Consider the following 22,882-nt stretch of genomic DNA (forward strand, 5'->3'; position numbering starts at 1 on the left):
ATATACTAAACAACTAATGATATGACATCAAAAAATAAATATTCCAATGTAGCTAATAAAGTAACAGCAAATGTAACCATTCAAATATAACCAATAGTACATGGTTTAATACATTTAATGTTGCAAATGTACCTAACAGAATGATTAATGTGGAAATGTGTTTAACATGTTTAATGTTTGAAGTTGAGTACCTAACAGAGCGATTCAAGATTGACTAATGATCAGAATCAGAATTATTTTATTTGGCTAAGTATATTTGCACATACAGGAAATTGACTTGATGAGGTTGGTGCATGGACATAAATAGCAAATATTGACAAGAAATTTACAAAATAGCAAAGTATTAACAAAATAGCAAAAACAAATTTACAAAAAAGAGCAGCAGAACAATACATCTTGTAGGCTGTGTGAGACTAAATGGCAATGAGGCTAGAGGCTGTAAAATGGTTGTGGGGCATGTACACTATAAATTAGAATGATTTTAAATAATTATAAATTACACTGTCAGTGCATTGTTTGTGTGACAGGGTGGAAAGTCCCAGAGTCAGTGAGAGGCAGGGGGCTTGGTTGTGAGCCCCACTGCCATGGGGAAGAAACTGTTCAGGTGGCGCGAGGTTTTAGTCTTGATTGACCGGAACCTTTTGCCGGATGGAAGTCTCTGGAAGAGGTTGTGACCAGGATGGGAAGGATCCGCGATGATCTTTCCTGCTCTCTTACTGGTCCTGGAGTGGAACAGGTCCAGGAGAGATGGCAGGTTGCAGCCGATGACCTTCTCAGCTGACCGAATGATCCGCTGCAGTCTGCCGTTGTCCTTGGCAGTGGAGGCAGCGAACCAGACGGTGATTGATGAGCTGAGGATGGATTCAATGATGGCCGTGTAGAACTCGACCATCACTTCCTGCGGCATGTTGAATTTCTTCAGCTGCCGCAGGAAGAACATCCTCTACTGGGCCTTCTTGATGGTGGAGGTGATGTTCTCCGCCCACCTGGGGTCCTTTGAAATTATTGTCCCCAGAAATCTGAATGACTCCACCATGTTAACTGGGGAGTCACACATGATGAGGGGGGCGGTTGGGGCTGGGCTTCTCCTGAAGTCTACTACCATCTCTACAGTTTTTAGGGCGTTCAGCTTCAAGTAGTTCTGGCTGCACCAGGAAGCCAGGCTGTCAACTTCCTCTCTGTAGGCCTCATCACCATTGGAGATCAATGAGGGTTGTGTCATCCGCGAACTTCAGGAGTTTGACAGAAGGGTGGCTAGAGGTGCAGCTGTTGGTGTAGAGGGAGAAGAGTAGAGTAGAGAGCACACAGCCTTGTGGGGCTCCGGTGCTGATGGTCCGGGGCTCCGAGACAAGCTTGCCCAGCCGTACCTGCTGCTTCCTGTCTGTCAGGAAGTCAGTGATCCACCTGCAGGTGGGCTCACGCACGCTCAGCTGGGATAGCTTGTCCTGGAGGAGAGCTGGGGCGATAGTGTTAAATGCAGAGCTGAAGTCCACAAACAGGATCCTGGCGTAGGTGCCGGGGGAGTCTAGGTGCTGGAGGATGAAGTGAAGTCCCATGTTGACAGCGTCGTCTACAGACCTGTTGGCTCTATAGGCAAACTGCAGTGGGTCAAGGAGGGGATTGGTGATGGCCTTGAGGTGGGTGAGCAAGGTCTTCATTAACACAGAGGTCAGGGCGACTGGTCTGTAGTCATTAAGGCCTGTGATCCTCTTTTTGGGAACTGGGATGATGGTGGATGTTTTGAAGCAGGCAGGTACCATGCATTCAACCAGTGAAGTCTTAAAGATGTCTGTAAACACTGGAGACAGCTGGTCTGCACAGTGCTTCAGTGTGCAGAGGGAGACAGCATCTGGCCCAGCTGCCTTGAGGAGGTTCTGTTTCTTTAACAGTTTGTTGACGTCTCTCTCCTGGATGGAGAGAGGTGCGACGGGGGGGAGGGGGCTGTAGAGGTTAGTGTCTCTGTCCAGGCTGGGAAGAAGAGGTGTGATAGCTGTGGGGGAGGGTTGGTTTTGTGGGTCAGAGTCAGGGCTGCTCCATTGTCTGTCGAATCTAGAGTAGAAGTCATTCAGGTCATTTGCAAATCTGAGGTCATCCATAGAGTGGGGGGATTTGGTTTTGCAGTCTGTGATCACTCGAAGGCCTTTCCAGACTGACGAGGAGACGTTGGCTGCAAACTGTTGTTCGATTGAAATGTGTTTAACATGTTTAGGGGTTGATGTTGAAGTTTGTTTTATGATTAAAGTGTTGATCTGTATTCAAGTTTGGTAGGGAGAGAGAGGTGAATGACCTTGGGACGTGGGCCTTATCTGGAGGGCACTGTACAAACAGGGGAAGATGTGCCCAAATATGGTGTAACATCCACCTAAGATACTTTCCAGAACAGGGGAAGGTATGCCCAAGTATGGTGTGGGGAAGGAGAAAGAAGTCTGATAGGAGAAAAGTGTTCCACCTACTAGGAGGAGTCCAGGTCCGGAGAATAGGTATAAAATGGGATGAGAGCATCTCAAGGGGCATTTCCATATGACTCCACGGAGGACGGATCCCTAAGAGACCAGGAGGTCTAGCTCAATCGGGGTATCCACGACCAAAGTCCTCTCTGGGAAGAGTTCAGACTTGGAAGCCCCCAGCCTGGATGGTTGTTAGTATCGGAGTAGGCTTCCTCTTAGCTGCCTGGAGACTTAGCCCTCGCCCTCTCAGTAGTTGGCATTGTCCATAAGTGTCTGTGGTTGGGAGTCGGTTAAAAAGCTTGCTGGAGGTTGAGTGACCACTTCACTTGTACTGGGAAGCATGAGTCGTCGAAGCCCCTCGGCTGAGGGCACGGTGCTACTCCGGAGAAATCAGCAGGGCTGATAGAGGCACCGAGAGTATTCGGTGGTTGCGCAAATGCCGATGCTGGATGGAGCCTCTCTAAATTTATACTTAGATAGAGTAGGGACAGATAGGGTAAGATTTCATTTCTTTTATTCCTTTTAATTTCTTTTATTTCTTAAATTACTTTATTGCTAGATTGCATTACCATGCTGTAACGCTTAAAGCTTAAATAAAGTACAAATCTGCAAAAATAAGTATTTTAGTTCTTGTTAGAAGTTTAGACAGAATTGAAATAGTCACCTAAGTTGTGTTACTCTCCTTGCTAAACATAAAAAGATAGATTACACTGTGCATATTACACCAAAGGATCTGAATGGTTATTCTAGCCCCTGTATTAAAATATCCCCTTTGGATGAATTGTCCTCATCGATAAATTAAATTCCTGCAACCACACCAACTGCCACTCATATAAGAATAGAGTCGTCGTTAACCATTGGGGCTTTCATATGCTATGCTCTGATTTGTAGGTCACTTTCAGAGCATAACATTAAGCTGAAGCAGGGGAAACTGTGGGAAGTAGACTGTTAACAGCATTCTCAAGCATAAGAGCCACCACCCTCTCTCTGTGGCAGAAAGACTTCAGGGTATAAACCATGAATGGGCTCTGACAATAACAGGATGCAGTCTGTTTCATTGTATGTAATCGCAAAACTCAAAAAACACACACATACCAACTAGGCTTACCTCCTAGGGGTACCCATCTTGACCCTTAGTGGTCACTCTCTCTTTACCCTTTGAAGAAGTGGTAAAAAACTGAGAATAATTGAAGAGAGAGAGAAGGACTGGACGAGATTAGAATAAAGAACATACAGTGCATTCGGAAAGTATTCAGACCCCTTCACGTTTTCCACATTTTGTTATGTTCCAGCCTTATTCTAAAATGGATTCAATTTATTTTTTTCCTCATCAATCTACACACAATACCCCATTAATGACAAAGCAAAAACTGGTTTAGAAATTGTTGCTAATTTATTAAAAATAAAAAACTTATTTCAGTTTTTTATTTTTAATAAATTAGCAACAATTTCACCTTCACATAAGTGTTCAGACCCTTTGCTATGACACTCGAAATTGAGTTCAGGTGCATCCTGTTTCCATTGATCATCTGGGAGATGTTTCTATGGCTTGATTGGAGTCCACCTGTGGTAAATTCAATTGATTGGACATGATTTGGAATGGCACACACCTGTCTATATAAGGTCCCACAGTTGACAGTGCATGTCAGAGCAAAAACCAGGCCATGAGGTCGAAGGAATTGTCCATAGACTTCCAAGACAGGATTGTGTCAAGGCACAGATCCGGGGAAGGGTACAAAATGTCTGCAGTATTGAAGGTCGCCAAGAACACAGTAGCCTCCATCATTCTTAAATGGAAGAACCATCAACACTCTTCCTAGAGCTGGCCGCCCAGCCAAACTGAGCAATAAGGGGGAGAAGGGCCATCATCAGGGAGGTGACCAAGAACCCAATGGTCACTCTGAAAGAACTCCAGAGTTTCTCTGTGGAGATGGGACAACCTTCCAGAAGGACAACCATCTCTGCAGCACTTCACCAATCAGGCCTTTCAAGATTCAAGATTCTTTATTTGTCACGTGCATAAAAGTATACAGTGAAATGCAAAAGTGACAGTGCCACAGAGTAGTGCAACAATAAGTTTTAAAATAGAATTAAAAAATAGAAGTACAAAAAAATATCATCAGTATAAACAATATAAGCAGTTGTAACAATGTCCGGTTGTACACAGAGGCAGACGCAGTATAGCGGTAAGGGATTTTCTCCCGTTTATTTTTACAAGGGGTCCGCTGGCACGGCTCGGCTTTCCAGCCTCGTTCAAAGTCTTTCCTTTTTCCCTTCGGTCCTGTGCTCGGCTCGGCTCGGCTCTCCTCTGCTCTCCCGCCTGCTTCTCCAGCTTAGCTCCCTTACTGAAATGGCAGAAGCACACCCATCTTAAACATTCGCCGGCGAGACTTAATTCGCAGCAGGTGTGCAACAAAAGTCTCGCCGACACAACCCCGGCCACGGTCCTGTAGCTCCCTCTACAGGCCGAACGCTGCATGTCCCCCCACAGCAGTATAAACAGCGGTGAAGCAATGTACGCAATGGAATGGCAATATACAGTGGCAATGACAGGTTAACAGTACAGATAATTACAGTGGAGGATGAGTCTGCAATGGATGATTATGTGTGTGCATATGTGTTATGATGTCAATGAGTGTGTGAGTGACTTGAGGGGGGCACTGGTGGGGTCATCGTTGATGATCCTGATGGCATGGGGGAAGAAACTCAGTCTTAGTCTCTCCGTTCTTGCTGCATGACAGCGAAGGCGTTTGCCTGACCGCAGCAGCTGGAACAGTCCGTTTTTCGGGTGGTGAGGGTCCTTCATTATCCTGTAGGCTCTGGTCCTACACCTCCTGGTGTACAGGACATGGAGAGGGGGGGGTTGGAGCTCTCATGGTCTTTTCTGCCAGGCGTACCACCCTTTGCAGAGCTCGCCTGTCCTGTTACCATACCAGACGGTGATGTTGCCAGCCAGGATGCTCTCCACAGCTCCAGAGTAGAAGGACTGAAGAATCCTCTGGGAAACTTTGAATTTCCTCAGCTGCCTGAGATGGAACAGGCGTTGCCTTGCCTTTCCCACCAGTGTACTGATGTGGGTAGTCCAGGTCAGGTCTTCTGTGATGTGGACTCCCAGGTATTTAAAACTGCTCACCCTGTCCACAGCAGTCCCACCGATGTCCAGCGGCGTGTAAGTCCTTGGATGATGTGCTATCCTGAAGTCCACAATCAGCTCCTTTGTCTTGGAGACATTCAGGATGAGGCTATTCTCCTGACACCAGAGTGACAGATCCACCACCTCGTCCAGATAGGCTTCCTCATTGTTTTCTGAGATCAGCCCCACCACAACTGTGTCGTCCGCAAACTTGATGATGGAGTTGTCGCTGGACTTAGCCACACAGTCGTGGGTGTACAGAATTTATGGTAGAGTGGCCAGAGTAGAGTGGCCAGACAGAAGCCACTCCTCTATAAAAAAGCACGACAGCCCGCTTGGAGTTTGCCAAAAGGCACCTAAAGGACTCTCAGACCATGAGAAACAAGAGTCTCTGGTCTGATGAAACCAAGATTGAACTCTTTGGCCTGAATGCCAAGCGTCACGTCTGGAGGAAACCAGGCACCGCTCATCACCTGGCCAATACCATCCCTACGGTGAAGCATGGTGGTGGCAGCATCATGCTGTGGGGATGTTTTTCAGCGGCAGGGACTGGGAGACTAGTCAGGATCGAGGGAAAGATGAATGGAGCAAAGTACAGAGAGATCCTTGATGAAGTCCTGAGCGCTCTGGAGCAGGTTCTCAGGCTGGGGTGAAGGTTCACCTTCCAACTGGACAACGACCCTAAGCACACAGCCAAGACAACGCAGGAGTGGCTTCGGGACAAGTCTCTGAATGTCCTTGAATGGCCCAGCAAGAGCCCGGACTTGAACCCAATGGAACATCTCTGGAGAGACCTGAAAATAGCTGTGCACCGACGCTCCCCATCCAGCCTGACAGAGCTTGAGAGGATCTGCGAAGAAGAATGGGAGAAACTCCCCAAATACAGGTGTGCCAAGCTTGTAGCGTCATACCCAAGAAGACTTGAGGCTGTAATTGTTGCCAAAGGTGCTTCAACAAAGTACTGAGTAAAGGGTCTGAATACTTATGTAAATGTGATATTTTTTTATTTTTATTTTTAATAAATTAGCAACAATTTCTAAAAACCTGTTTTCGCTTTGTCATTATTGGGTATTGTGTGTAGATTGATGAGGGAAAAAATGAATTTAACCCATTTTAGAATAAGGCTGTAACATAACATAATGCGGAAAAAGTGAAGGGGTCTGAATTCTTTCAGAATGCATTGTACATTTATTCCTGTAATGAGTCCCTTTTACAGAGAGGCGGACGCAGTGTGGTGGTGAGGGAATGGTCCCGTTTATTTAAGATAATAATTGTAATTCTTATGTTGACTTTCCAGTCCTGGCTTTCCAGCCTTCCCTCCCGAAAGCAGAGGCACACACATCTTAAACCTTTCCGTTAACGAGGCTTCATTCGCAACAGGTGCGCAACAAAGCCTCGCTTCCGTAACCCTGGCCACGGTCCTGTAGCTCCCTCGACAGGCCGAACGCTGCATGTCCCCCCACATACCCCCACCGCCTGACCCAGGCCGGGGACACGACGGCCGACAACTTACTCCCCCCCCCCCCCCCTGCACGGGAGAGGAAGTCTGCCACGACCATCTGCGCCCCCGGTCTGTGCACGACCGAAAAGTTGAAGGGCTGCAACGCGAGATACCACCGGGTCATCCTCGCGTTCACATCCTTCATGCGGTGGAGCCACTGGAGGGGAGCATGGTCGGAGTAGAGGGTGAAAGCGCGACCCAGCAGGTAGTAGCGGAGGGCGCCGACCGCCCACTTGATGGCCAGGCACTCCTTCTCCACCGTGCTGTACCGGCCCTCCCTCTCCGACAGTTTGCGGCTCAGGTACAGCACCGGCCGGTCAGCCCCCTCCACCTGCTGGGTCAGCACTGCTCCCAGGCCTCTATCCGACGCGTCCGTCTGTAGGGAGAAAGGGAGGTTAAAATCAGGCGCATACAGGACCGTTTCTCCACAAAGAGCACCCTTAAGGGCCTCGAACGACCCCTGGCACTGGCCCGACCATTGGACCGGATCCGGGGCACCCTTCCGGGTGAGGTCCGTCAAGGTACTGGCCAGCTCTGAAAATCTCGGCACGAACTGCCGGTAATAGCCAGCCAGCCACAGGAAGGCCCTCACCTCCTTCTTCATCTCGGGCCGCAGAGAAGCGGCGATGGCCGCAGTCTTTTCAATCTGCGGCCGCACCTCCCCGCGACCCAAGTGGTACCCCAGATACCGGATCTCCCTCCGCCCGATCACGCACTTCTTCGGGTTGGCCGTCAGCCCCGCCTGCCTCAGGGACCGCAGAACAGCAGCCACACTCTGCACATGCTGCGCCCAGGTGTCACTGTGAATGACAATGTCATCCAGGTAGGCAGCAGCATAGGCAGAGTGTGGCCGCAGAATGCGGTCCATGAGGCGCTGAAAAGTGGCTGGGGCTCCGAACAACCCGAAAGGGAGCACCGTGAACTGGTATAGCCCGAGCGGAGTGGAGAATGCAGTCAGAGTGGAATCTGCCAGTACCCCTTCGTACAATCCAATGTCGTGAAATATTTGGCCATGCCAAGCCGGTCCAAAAGCTCGTCAACCCGGGGCATCGGGTAGGCATCGAATTTGGAGACCGCATTAACCCTTCTATAATCAACACAGAACCGTATAGCCCCATCCGGCTTGTTGACAAGCACGATGGGGCTACACCAGTTACTGCGGGACTCCTCGACCACACCCAGCTCCAGCATGGCTTCCAATTCCCTGCACACAATGTCTCGTTTGTGTACCGGTAACCTATAGGGACGCGTGCGCACTGTTAAACCCGGCTGCGTTTCTATATGGTGGTCGATAAGCGTAGTCCGACCGGGCAGGGGAGAGAACACGTCGGCGAACTTAGCTTGCAAATCTGCAACGTCCATGGCCTGGCTAGCAGAGAGATGGTTATCAATACCGACCGGAGTGCTAAATTTTGATTTTGGGACTTCCGGTCCGAACTCATCTCTCTCTGGAATTATTGTAGCCAGAGCAACAGTGACCACGTCGTTCCATTTTTTTAGGAGATTTACGTGATACACCTGCAAGCTATCCCCCCGGTCCGAGTGTACTACCTCATAATGCACGTCCCCCATGCGACGTGTGACCACAAACGGCCCTTGCCACTTCGCGAGTAGTGGGTAACAGTACGAGCACCTTGTCTCCCGGTGTAAATTCTCGCAGGTTAGTTCCCCTGTCGTATTGGCGCTTTTGCCGCTCCTGGGCTTGCTGCAAATGCTCGCGTGAAATAACCTAAATGGCCCGCCATGGGGTTGAAATGAGCCGCCTGGAAGACCATTTCCCGGCGGCTACGGGGAACCAACAACTGGGTTACTTCCTCCTGACTATTTGAGTCACGACTTACTCTGTATAACCTGTCGCTGATAATCGCAAAATAGGGGTGGGCGCGCACTGTGTCTGGCCGTACCAAAGTACCATCAATTGCCATCACTTGGTCATAGGCCGATCGTAGGGTCTCGTCACGAGACTGCTCGAGGGGGAAGTCACCTAGCAGCAGATAGTTCGGCGGGGAAATCTCGGGTTGAGACCCCTCCGGCTCCTCGGCAGTGTCGCGAGGCGCCGCCTCAGCGCAGAGCACATTACACGCCTCACACCTCCCTCTCTGTCGTGCACGCACCCCGGTAGCCCGCTTTACCGCTTGAGGAAACCCCTCCCAATCTACACCCAGAATCAGGGGATGCGTGAGGCACGGGCTAACCGCCGCCTGTACACTATGTTTTTTTCCCTCATAATGAATTTCGATAGCGACCACAAGGTATTCGTGGATGTCCCCATGCACACACTTCACCAACACCCTCGATGCCTTTAACAATGCCCCCGGTCGAACCAGGCGCTCCTGGATCATGGACTGCATGCAGCCCGAATCCAAGAACGCCTGGTGCGTATCATGCTGTATCCTTACCGGAACATAATACGCCGCTCCTGGTCCGGGGGGAGGGCCCGGTATGTCGCCGATGCGGACGACCTGTCCCACCTCCATCACTGGGCACTCGGCCTGAACATGGCCCGGCCGTCCGCATCGCCAACACACACCCCCTGTCGCTCGGGGTGCTTCCTGCGGGGCCAGGGCTGGCTCACGATATGCGCGCCCCTGCCATCTCGTCCTCGGAGCGGGTGCCGGCCTCTCTCCTTCCGGTCCCTCGGCTCCTCCCGGGCGCCGGCCCCCCACCCCCTGGCGCGGGGTTGGTCGTCGTGGCTCCCGCGGTGGGAGGGAGAGATGGTCCTCCGCCAAAGCCCACGGCGGCCGCGAGATCCTGGGGCCGGTGGTACTGGACCCAGGCGGCGGTTCGGGCCGGGAGCCCCGTGAGGAACTGTTCCAACACTACCCGGTCCCCGACCTCCTCCGCCGAGCTGTTCCTCGGGTCCAGCCACGCGCTGGGCGTAGGCAAAAGGCCGCCTCCCCTCCTCCATTGTCAGGGCCCGGAACGAAGGTGTTCCTCCGGTGTGAGGCCCAGGCGGTCTCGAATTGCCCGGGCCAGGGAGGGATAGTCCCGTTGGGCGGCCGCTGGTAGGCTGTGGGCAGCGAGCTGCGCCTCACCTGACAGGAGGGGCAGCAGATGGTATGCCCACTCGCCGTCCGGCCACCCCGAGATCCTCGCCGTCCCCTCAAACACCGCCAGGAACGCCTCCGGGTCGTCCAGGTCCCCCATTTTCTGGAGGTGGACCTTGGGGGGACCTTGTGCCGACCCGGGCGCCGGCCCCGCCTTGATGCCCCCGACGAGATCCCAGAGGAGGGCACGGTCCTCAGCCCTCGCCGTCGTCATCTCCCCCACTGCGGCGTGCTGGTTCTACTGCAGGAGGGCCTGCTGCTCCAGGATCATCGTCATCCTCGCGATGGTCGTAGTTAGCGTCTCCATGCCTCTGCCCCACGTTGGGTGCCACTGTAACGAGTCCCTTGTACAGAGAGGCGGACGCAGTGTGGTGGTGAGGGAATGGTCCCATTTATTTAAGATAATAATTGTAGTTCTTATGTTGACTTTCCAGTCCTGGCTTTCCAGCCTTCCCTCCCGAAAGCAGAGGAACACACATCTTAAACCTTTCCGTTAACGAGGCTTCATTCGCAACAGGTGCGCAACGAAGCCTCGCTTCCGTAACCCTGGCCACGGTCCTGTAGCTCCCTCTACAGGCCGAACGCTGCATGTCCCCCCACTCTTCCCCAGTAAACTTCACACGGTTATGGACATGATAAAGCGGACTTTACACACTAGTCGTCACATGACCAACTAACACAAGTTAACATCACGTTATATCTGACTCAAAAAATATTTTTGATTAATAATGATTTGCTCATCCCTGTGTGACAGACACTCGATCATATGGGATCCCAGAGTCCATTAAGAATACCCAAAATGCTATAACCACGCTTTAAGTTACAATGAATTGTGAGGTGTTTACGCTTGGTCCAATACCTGAAGTCGATGACTCAAGTCTACGTGTTGTTAACTATGTGAACATTAGACATTAATGGTGAACTCTGTGATAACCTAGTCACACTGATGTGCGCTAGATGAGGGTTCTGTTAAAACAGCACGACATCATCACATTAATCCACATAGGAAGAATGAGAATAGAGTATCAACAAATTAACCAATTTAATCGTTTCAAAGACAAATATAAAATAAACCAACTGTAAACGAATGGAAGTTTAACCATAAGTCTGATGCTGTGTGTGTCAAGGACAATACAGGAGACCGGTTCACAAAGGCCTCACCCGAAAAACTCAAAGAATACATTGCTATTCTTGTCCTTAAATACGATCCCAATATGGAACAGCTTCCGTACACACATGCACCCACACACACTTTCAGCCTGTGAGCAGCTAAACACGCCATAAACCTGGCCAGTGATCTCCAAAAATTAACTCCTTTCAAGAAAGTAACTCCTCAAATTCTGTTATTTTCAAAAAGCCAAAGGCATGAGTAATGAATAGTGTTGTTCATGAACAAGAGTGAATTACACTATCTAAGATTAAAGGTTGTTCCGTTTGGTTTGTCTCATGATAATTTGGTAAAACACAGCAGACAGGCTTATAATCTGTGTTCCTGTTAAAGGTCCGTTGGAAATCTGCCACCTCTGGCCACAGAGGCGAAGATTCTGTTTTAAGTTTTAAACAACATCATGCCCAATAATAATATAACCCCCGAAATGGACTTGCGGTGTCGGACATTAGCTGTTGTGTTTCTACATATACGCATGATTTGAAAAGGCAACCAGCGGAGACAGACAAAAAAAACGGTGAGTCCACTCTCCTCGAACACCCCTGGCCGACTGTAAACAAACAGAGCACCCAACACTCCATTTTAGAAAGCGCTTTTCAGGGCGAAAACAGCGTTGGTAAATTAAATATTTATTTTAAGGATCTCATTCCAGGGTTCTCCCCAAGATTTTTGAACAGCGTGGCACTGGATTGCGTTATCAAAACCCACGTAAAAAAAATCAGCTAAAACGCTGAATTCACTTAGGAACATCATAACGCTTTCACTTTTGCTTTAGTTTTTAACAACGATGTCGTTGGCGGTCAAAGTTAGTTACTCTATCATTACTAAATATATACTTTAATTTGCCTTGAAATGTTTACATCGTGTTGCCGCCAAGTTCACATTGTGGCGCAGCGCCACTCTTACATTCGTTGGGGAGAACCCTGTATGCATTTCAACTGGCTTACAACATCAGCCTTTAGAATCAGTCATCCCCTGTTGTTGTCAGTTTAGAGTGCGGGAGGGAAACGTGACCCCAGATCTGAGCCTATTGGTACACCATGAAGTGCTAATGATATGCCAGAACTTTAATTCAGTGTAATAATTCTAATATGGCGTGTTTAAGTAACATTCAAGTTTTCTAATGGTTCTAAATGACTTACGTTGACTACGTTTAATCAGTGATCAGGGAATGCAGGGTTCTCCCCAAAGAATGTACGAGTGGCGCTGCACCACGCTGTGAACTTGGTTGTGCCACTATGTAAACATTGCCACTTTATTAGGTACACCTTGCTCGTACCGGGTTGGATCCCCTTTTGCCTTCAGAACTGCCTTAATTCTTTGTGGCATAGATTCAACAAGGTCCTGGAAACATTCCTCAGAGATTTTGGTCCATATTGACATGATAGCATCACACAGTTGCTGCAGATTTGTCGGCTGCACATCCATGATGCAAATCTCCCGTTCCACCATATCCCAAAGGTACTCTATTGGATTGAGATCTGGTGACTGTGGAGGCCATTGGAGTACAGTGAACTCATTGTCATGTTCAAGAAACCAGTTTGAGTTGATGTGAACTTTGTGACATGGCGCGTTATCCTGCTGGAAGTAGCCATCAGAAGATGGGTACACTGTGGTTATAAAGGGATGGACATGGTCAGCAACAATACTCAGGTAGGCTGTGGCGTTTAAACAATGCTCAATTGGTACTAAGGGGCCCAAAGTGTGCCAAGAAATTATCCCCCACACCATTATACCACCACCACCAAAAAATAACTATTGACCATGCCAAGAGTTGAAAAGAAAAGTTTTGAGTGAGGAAAAGAAGGGTTCAATTCTGGCTTTACTGGCAGAGGGATACAGTGAGCATCAGGTTGCTTCCATCTTTAAAATTTCAAAGACAGCGGTTCATAAGAACAAGGTCAAGCAGCAGACATTAGGGACAACACAGCTACAGACCGACAGTGGGCGAAAAATGACTCTCCACTCACCGAGATGACCGCCAACTCATTCGAATGTCACTCAACAACCGTAGGATGACATCAAGTGACCTAGAAAAAGAATGGCAAACGGCAGCTGGGGTGAAGTGTACGGCGAGGACGGTTCAAAACAGCCTCCTAGGGGCAGGGCTGAAGTCGTGCAAAGCTAGAAAAAAGCCCTACATCAACAAGAAGCAAAGAAGAGCCAGGCTGAGGTTTGCAAAAGACGATAAGGATTAGACCGTAGAGGACTGGAGTAAGGTCATCTTCTCTGATGAGTCCAATTTTCAGCTTTGCCCAACACCTGGTCGTCTAATGGTTAGACGGAGACCTGGAGAGGCCTACAAGCCACAGTGTCTCGCACCTACTGTGAAATTTGGTGGAGGATCGGTGATGATTTGGGGGTGCTTCAGCAAGGCTGGAATCGGGCAGATTTGTCTTTGTGAAGGACGCATGAATCAAGCCACGTCCAAAGTTGTCCTGGAAGAAAACTTGCTTCCTTCTGCTCTGACAATGTTCCCCAACTCTGAGGATTGATTTTTCCAGCAGGACAATGCTCCATGCCACACAGCCAGGTCAATCAAGGTGTGGATGGAGGACCACCAGATCAAGACCCTGTCATGGCCAGCCCAATCTCCAGACCTGAACCCCATTGAAAACCTCTGGAATGTGATCAAGAGGAAGATGGATGGTCACAAGCCATCAAACAAAGTCGAGCTGCTTGAATTTTTGCGCCAGGAGTGCCATAAAGTCACCCAACAGCAATGTGAAAGACTGGTGGAGAGCATGCCAAGACGCATGAAAGCTGTGATTGTATATCAGGGTTGTTCCACCAAATATTGATTTCTGAACTGTTCCTCAGTTAAAACATTAGTATTGTGTTGTTTAAAAATGAATATGAACTTGTTTTCTTTGCATTATTCGATCTGAAAAAACTGCATTTTCTTTTGTTATTTTGACCAGTTGTCATTTTCTGCAAATAAATGCTCTAAATGAAAATATTTTTATTTGGAATTTGGGAGAAATGTTGTCAGTAGTTTATAGCATAAAACAAAAATGTTCATTTTACTCAAACACATATCTATAAATAGGAAAACCAGAGAAACTGATAATTTTGCAGTGGTCTCTTAATTTTTTCCAGAGCTGTATATACAGTACCAGTCAAACGTTTGGACACACCTTCTCATTCAATGGTTTTTCTTTATTTTTATTATTTTCTACATTGTAGATTAATACTGAAGACATCAAAACTATGAAAGAACACATATGGAATTATGTAGTAAACAAAAAAGTGTTAAACAAACCAGAATGTGTTTTATATTTTAGATTCTTCAAAGTAGCCACCTATTGTTTTGATGACAGCTTTGCACACTTCTGGCATTCTCTCAATCAGATTCATGAGGTAGTCACCTGGAATGGTTTTCAATTAACAGGTGTGCCTTGTCAAGAGTTAATTTGTGACTTCTTAATGTGTTTGAGACCATCAGTTGTGTTGTGCAGAGGTAGAGTTGGTACACAGTTCTATACAGTGAATAGCCCTATTCGACTACTGTTCTAATCCATATTATGGCAGGAACCACTCAACTAAGTAAAGAGAAACGACAGTCCCTCATTACTTTAAGACATGAAGGTCAGTCAATCCGGAAAATTTCAAGAACTTTGAATGTATCCTCAAGTGCAGTCGCGAAGACCATCAAACGCTATGATGAAACTGGCTCTCATGAGGACCGCCCCAGGAAAGGAAGACCAAGAGTTACCTCTGCTGCAGAGGATAAGTTCATTAGAGTTACCAGCCTCAGAAACCGCAAATTAACAGCACCTCAGATTAGAGCCCACATAAATGCTTCACAGAGTTCAAGTAGCAGACACATCTCAACATCAACTGTTCAGAGGAGACTGCGTGAATCAGGCCTTCATGGTCGAATTGCTGCAAAGAAGCCACGACCGAGGAAGAACAACAAGAAGAGAATTGCTTGGTCCAAGAAACACAAGGAATGGACATTAGACCAGTGGAAATCTGTACTTTGTCTGATGAGTCCAAATTTGAGATTTTTGGTTCCACCCACTGTGTCTTTGTGAGATGCAGAAAAGGTGAGCGGATGGTTTCTACATGTGTGGTTCCCACCGTGAAGCATGGAGGAGGAGGTGTGATGGTGCTTTGCTGGTGACACTGTTGGTGATTTATTCAAAATTCAAGGCACACTTAACCCATTTGTGCCGGATGCTGCGTAGCGCAACATTGCCTCTCCTGCCGGATGCTGCGCGGCGCAGCATTTTTTATTCGTCGTATTTTTCATGAGGCGTGCAGCATATAATGCACTGTCATTGGTTCAAATACACGAGGTGGGTCTTGTTGATTTTTTTAAAATACGTGACCACCCAAATGTCGTGTGGTTCGCCGAAAATCACGTCAATCAATCAGACATACACGTGCGTTTATTGTAGATTTTATTTCGAGAGCGGCGAAATGGCTACGGCAGAGGAAAATTTTGACAGCGAGGGCAGTGACAGAGTTGGGAGAGATTGAGGAGTTTGAGAGGGAGGAGGAGGTAGAGGATGGTTATCTACCTGATGATCCTTTGGATAGAGCGCAGGAATTTTTACCGATGAGCTTTGGGACATGTTGGTGACGAAAACGAATCGGTATGCTGAAGAGACGCGCGGTCAGACCCCCACCAACTCCAAGTGGAACCCTGTCTCCAAAACGGAGATGAAGATATTTGTCGGGCTGTGTTTCACCTTCGGCATTTTGAAACTGCCAGCACGCAGGGATTACTGGAGGCAGACCAAATGGTTGTAACAGACCCACGTCCCCAAGGCCATGGCAAGGGACCACTTTGACATGATCTGGAGGTAATGATTTGTGTTTTGTTTTCTTGCGCTCTCTTCCGAGTTCCGTTCTCATACTTAATACATATAAATAAATACAATGATGGCAATACATGTTAGGCTTAAACTCATTAATCTTATCACATGCATTTTCAGATATCTCCATCTCCAAGATAACATGGACCCTGCCGTGGACAAATCGGACAAGCTCTGGAAGCTCCGGGGGTTCATGGACCTCCTCCTGGTTAGATTCCAGGCACTTTATGAGGTCAATGGCTTCGTGACCGTGGATGAGTCCATGGTAAAGTTCAAGGGACGCCTGGGCTTCCGGCAGTACCTCCCCATGAAGCCGGTGAAGTGGGGAATAAAGGTGTGGGTCATGGCGGAGAGCAATACAGGCTGTCACCAATTTTCAGGTGTACACGGGGGCCATTCAGGGTAAGACGGAGAAAGACCTGGCTACACCTTATTTCGGGTCCAACCTGTCCGTATACATGGACAACTTTTACACTGGTGTGAAGTTGATGGTGGACCTCAAGACCAGGGGGGTGCAAGCTTGTGGAACGGTGCGTGCCAACAGGAAGGACCTCCCCAAGGACAAGGACCTCACAAAGCAGGCTGGCTTGAACAGGCATGAGTTCAAGGTGGCGCAGCGGGATGACTTGACCTTCTGCATCTGGCAGGACACCAAGGCAGTGATGGTCCTCTCCAACTACCATGACCCGACAGCTTATGGGTCAGTGAGGAGGAAGGCCAATGGTCAACGCCAGATGGAGGTTCGGGTGCCAGCATGCCTTGCTGACTATCAGCAACATATGAAGGGGGTAGACCTTCTGGACCAGATGGTGGGCTACTACCAGATCCAACATCGGTCGACAAAGTGGTGGAGGAGGCTGTTCTTTTACTTCATGACGGTGGCGTGCTACAATGCCTTTGTGGCTGCCAGGTCTGCAGGAGGAGCCGAGTGGAAGTATAGGAGGGGCGGCTACAAGGACTGGCTGGAGGATCTGACCATGGAGCTGATCGTCCCCGTCACTGCAAGAAGTGCTCCCCAGGTGCTCCCCACCACCCCAGCTGGAGCTTCTGCTGAGCATGACCTGGTCCAGATCAACAATAAGAGGAAGACCTGTAGGGAGTGTTCTCTGAAGCACCACGGCACCAACGTGCGTCCTGGGTCAACTCTGATGGGGTGCAGGCAGTGTGACGTTCCTCTGCACCGCGAGTGCTTCATGCACCACGTCCTTCGATTCAGGATATAGTGAAACTGAGACTGTTCCCAGTTCCACCTCAGGACTTTCCCCACTCCTTCCCCACCCCTCCCCACTCCTTTCCCACCTCTCTCTCATACCAAGGTGCCTTGGTCTGTGTGTTGGCATGTTTAAAATGTTATTTGTTATATAAATAAATCAAATAAAATATTTTTTTTCTTCCCCTGATTTTGAGGGAGCATGTTTTAATACAACCTGTGATTCTTACCTTTTAAAATGTAATTTATTTCATGTTTCTATGTGCTACAGAGGCTTAGATATTAAGGTTTTGGTAGACGTTGACAATTCTTAGTATTTTTTCGGAAAACCCTCAGGAGAATACCATAGGTTTTGAGAGCCGTTTTTAGCAGGCGTTTTAGGAGTAAATGGGTTAACCCATTTGTGCCGACTGCCGCGCGACATCTAACGCCGGTTGCTGCGTTGCGCACATTTGAATTTACCGCCATTTTTGATTTGTCGTAATTTTCATGAGTGCAGCATATAATGCACTGTCATTGGTGCGCTGCAACTGGCGGCAAATTCAAATGTGCGTAACGCAGCAACCGGCGGTAGATGCAATGCTGCGTAGCGCAGCATCCGGCACAAATGGGTTAACCAGCATGGCTACCACAGCATTCTGCAGCGACATGCCATCCCATCTGGTTTGCGCTTAGTGGGACCATCATTTGTTTTTCAACAGGACAATGACCCCTAACACACCTCCAGGCTATGTAAGGGCTATTTGACCAAGAAGGAGAGTGATGCGTCAGATGACCTGGCCTCCAAAATCACCCGACCTAAACCCAATTGAGACGGTTTGGGATGAGTTGGACCGCAGAGTGAAGGCGAAGCAACCAACAAGTGCTCAGCACCTCTGGGAACTCCTTCAAGACTGTTGGAAAACCATTCCAGGTGACTACCTCATGAAGCTGATTGAGAGAATGCCAAGAGTGTGCAAAGCTGTCATCAAAGCAAAAGGTGGCTACTTTGAAGAATCTAAAATATAAAACATATTCTGGTTTGTTTAACACTTTTTTGTTTACTACATAATTCCATGTGTTCCTTCATAGTTTTGATGTCTTCAATATTAATCTATAATGTAGCAAATAATAAAAATGAAGAAAAATCATTGAATGAGAAGGTGTGTCCAAACTTTTGACTGGTACTGTATATGCACTCACCGGCCACTTTATTAGGTACACCTTGCTAGTACTGGGTTGGGACCCCCTTTTATAGCCCATCTGCTTCAAGGCTTGACGTGTAGTGCGTTCAGAGATGGTTTTCTGCATACCTTGGTTGTAACGAGTGGTTATTTGAGTTACTGTTGCCTTTCTATCATCTCGAACCAGTCTGGCCATTCTCCTCTGACCTCTGGCATCAACAAGGCATTTTCGCCCAGACAACTGCCGCCCACTGGATATTTTTTCTTTTTCTGACCATTCTCTGTAAACCCTAGAGATGGTTGTGCATGAAAATCCCAGTAGATCAGCAGTTTCTGAAATACTCAGACCAGCCCGTCTGGTCTGAGTATTTCATAAGCCACTTAAATCACCTTTCTTCCCCATTCTGATGCTCGGTTTGAACTTCAGCAGGTCGTCTTGACCATGTCTACATGCCTAAATGCATTGAGTTGCTGCCATGTGATTGGCTGATTAGATATTTGCGTTACCGAGCAGTTGAACAGGTGTACCTAATAAAGTGGCCTGTGAGTGTATATACAGTGGGGGAAATAATTATTTGATCGCCTGCTGATTTTGTTAGTTTGCCCGATTACAAAGAAATGAGCGGTCTATAATATTTATGGTACTTTTATTTTAACAAATAGAGACAGAATATCAACAAAGAAGTCCAGAAAAAACACATTATATAAAGTTATAAATTCATTTGCATTTGATCGAAGGAAATAAGTATTTGATCCCCTACAAACCAGCAAGAATTCTGGCTCATACAGACCGGTTATATGCCCATGAGGCACACAGATTAGTCCTGTCACTTTAAGAAAGTACTCCTAATCTCTGCTTGTTATGGGTATAAAAGACACCCGTCAATAGAATCAATCTCTTCCACTCCAACCTCTCCACCAAGACCAAAGAACATTCAAAGGACATCAGGGTAAGAGTTGTAGACCTGCACAAGGCTGGAATGGGCGACAAGACCATCAGCAAGAAGCTTGGTGAGAAGGAGACAACTGTTGGTGCAATTATTAGAAAATGGAAGAAATACAAAATAACCATCAATCGCCCTCGGCCTGGAGCTCCATGCAAGATCTCGCCTCGTGGGGTAAGGATGATCATGAGAAGGGTGAGGGATCAGCCCAGAACTACACGGGAGGAGCTTGGTAATGATCTCAAGGCAGCTGGGACCACAGTCACCAAGAAAACCATTGGTAACACACTACAACGTAACGGATTGAAATCCTGCAGTGCCCGCAAGGTCCCCCTGCTCAAGAAGGCACATGCACAGGCCCATCTGAAGTTTGCCAATGAACACCTAAATGATTTAGAGAAGGCTTGGGAGAAGGTGATGTGGTCAGATGAGACCAAAATTAAACTCTTCGGCATAAATTCGACTCGTCGTGTTTGGAGGGAGAGAAATGCTGAATGCTACAATCCCAAGAACACCATCCCCACCGTCAAACACGGAGGTGGAAACATTATGCTTTGGGGTTGTTTCTCTGCTAAGGGTACAGGACGACTTCACTGCATTGAGGGGCCAATGGACGGGCCATGTACCGTAAGATCTTGGACGAGAACCTCCTTCCCTCAGCCAGAGCACTGAGGATGGGTCGTGGATGGGTCTTCCAGCATGACAATGACCCAAAACATACAGCCATGGCAACAAAGGAGTGGCTCAAGAAGAAGCACACTAAGGTCATGGAGTGGCCTAGCTAGTCTCCAGACCTTAATCCTATAGAAGATTTGTGGAGGGAGCTGAAGCTTCGAGTTGCCAAGCAAAAGCCTTGAAACCTTCAGGATTTGGAGAGGATCTGTAAAGAGGAGTGGACCAAAATCCCTCCTGAGATGTGTGCAAACCTGGTGACCAACTACAAGAAACGTCTGACTTCTGTGCTTGCAAAAAAGGGTTTCTCCACCAAGTACTAAGTCATGTTTTGCTTGGGGATCAAATACTTATTTCGTTCTATGAAATGCAAATTAATTTATAACTTCATTTTCCGTTTCCGTTTTTCTGGACTTTTTTGTTGATATTCTGTGTCTATTTGTTAAAATAAAAGTACCATAACAATTATAGACCGCTCATTTCTTTGTAATCGGGCAAACTAACAAAATCAGCAGGGGATCAAATAATTATTTCCCCCACTGTATATATATATACACACACACACACACTTAACACTTTATTAGGAACACCTGTACACCTTCTCATGGTGGAGGTGGTGTAATGGTGTGGGGAATGTTTTCTTGGCACACTTTGGGCCCGTTAATACCAATCAATCATCGCTTGAATGCCACAGCCTATTTGAGTATTGTTGCTGACCATGTGCATCCCTTCATGGCCACAATTTACCCATCTTCTAGTGGCTACTTCCAGCATGATAATGCACCATGTCACAAAGCATAAGTGGTCTCAAACTGGTTTCATAAACATGACAATGAGTTCAGTGTTCTTCAGTGGCCTTCCCAGTCACCGGATCTGAATCCAATAGAACACCTTTGGGATGTGGTTGAACGGGAGATTCACAGCTTGAAAGTGCACCTGAAAAATCTGCAGGAATTGTGTGATGCAATCATGTCATCATGGACCAGAATCTCAAAGGGATGATTCCAACATCTTGTGGGATCAATGCCACGAAGAATTGAGGCTGTTTTGAAAGCAAAGGGAGGCCCACCCCAGTATTAGTATAGTGTTCCTAATAAAGTGTTAAGTGAGTGTATATACACACACACACACACACATTATTTGACTAGTCTACTGGATTAGCCTAATACGAGGCTTTTAAAAGGCAGCCAACAAACTCGACATTGGCAAAGCAAACAAACACAGCTTTAGAAACAACATCGGAGGTTATCATTCAAACAGGCTAGACATGAAATTGCGTAACAACAGCTTTCGATTTTAACAAGGCAAGTACTATGAGTTAGTCTTTTGGCTACCATTGTCATGTGGGCATATAAGCAAACGGGTTGAGGTTGATCCAGTGTCAGGTCACCTTTGCACGACAAGCAGTCGTCCTCGATTGGTGTTTTTTATGAATGAAGCGCGGTATGCAAATGAGAGCGATTCAAAAGAGATGGACGACTTCCCTCTTACAGTTTGAGGCAAACGCATTCGGATGATAAGGTGTTGAATAACCGACAATAACCTTTAGAGATTATATCGAGGATATTACGTCGATACAATGATAACATTCTTAGCGCATTTGTTCCAAACTTCGATCAATTGTAAAAAGCCCTTACTCGCTGCAAATCCATTTACAAAATGTTTCCGATCCACCCACGCTCATGTCCCGTTCCCCCTCCTCTCCATACTCAATACAGAATCCGTAGAATAAGGCGGGGGCCCTAAACCCCTTTTCCTCTCCGTAGCCTAATGCATAAGCCCCTTGCAAATCAGTCTGAACTCCGAAAACAGTGCAGAAATTTACTAGCTTTGAGGCTACATTGTTTCAACAACTAATTATTGTTAACCAGGCCTGCCTTTTAATAAAGAAAAATAAATATCTTACGAGGAGTCAACTTACTCGTTTGGGTGTGTTTCTTGTATCATTTTCTCGCTTCACCTAAAATAATATCCCACTGCGGGTGCATACTCCCCCCCCACCCCATGTCATTTTTTCACCACAACATGTTTTTCCTATTCCGCTACAATCCTTCCCTTGCCTTTGTGTGATTGTTGCTCTCGGTCTTCGACTAAATGCCCCTTCTCTCCTTTGCTTGTCGAGCCAACCAGTTGCTTGGGGTAATGTAGACCCTCCCAAAGTTTAATAATCGTCCGATGAATAGCGTCAAGTTAATATTCCGCTCTTCAGTCCCGCAGTGTAAATTTTCGACGGCCCGTTAGTGTTACCGAGGGGTGGCCCCACCAGAGCCCCATCTCTCGCTACTCCATGTTGGATTGTGCATGTAGACAGGCAGCCCAACGCCACCACCGACACCGGGGGAGGGAAAGTGAGCAGGGCGGAAGCGATGACGTCAGCTTCATAACACATTTTGGTTGAGTCCGGATACAGGCCGAATGGACAATAAAGTGGCCCTGGATTCCATAAACCAATGTCCGGACATGTCACATTTGATGATTGAATACATCCGTTCCTGCTGATGAGCAAAACTACCCTCTCGACTTATTGACTTTTGTTTTTGTGGGTAAACAGATAGAAAGCTATGCCATTAATTATGAATCACTTAAAAGGGATAGTTTTTCATGTATGCCGATTGTCACACTTTGGTCAACAACAGATAATTTCTGCTCTCTGAAAGAGATGTGTATTCATCTCGGGTTTTATAGATAAAAGCAAAACTATAATTTTGTCATGTCAGTCTGATCGATTGTTGTGTTTGTCTTGTTTTATTTGGCCTACCTCTAGCTGCCTGTTT

The 22,882-nt window shown here is 47.4% G+C and overlaps 1 protein-coding gene across 1 annotated transcript in view; it reads right to left on the reverse strand.

Moving 5' to 3' along the window:
- The window catches only part of LOC310824055 (sprouty-related, EVH1 domain-containing protein 2-like), a gene marked incomplete at its 3' end in the record, with an annotated part of 60,029 nt that extends 37,646 nt beyond the window's left edge, over positions 1-22,383 (reverse strand). The window contains exon 1 of the mRNA XM_083696944.1: positions 22,030-22,383. Coding sequence (XP_083553070.1) covers positions 22,030-22,055 — 26 coding nt within the window. The 5' untranslated portion in view covers positions 22,056-22,383. The remainder of the gene's footprint in view (positions 1-22,029) is intronic.
- Between the last annotated feature and the right edge of the window lie 499 nt (positions 22,384-22,882).

The sequence above is a fragment of the Argentina silus genome (genome assembly GCF_951799395.1).
Source record: "Argentina silus genome assembly, chromosome: Y".
In the NCBI taxonomy this organism is placed as follows: Eukaryota; Metazoa; Chordata; class Actinopteri; order Argentiniformes; family Argentinidae; genus Argentina; species Argentina silus.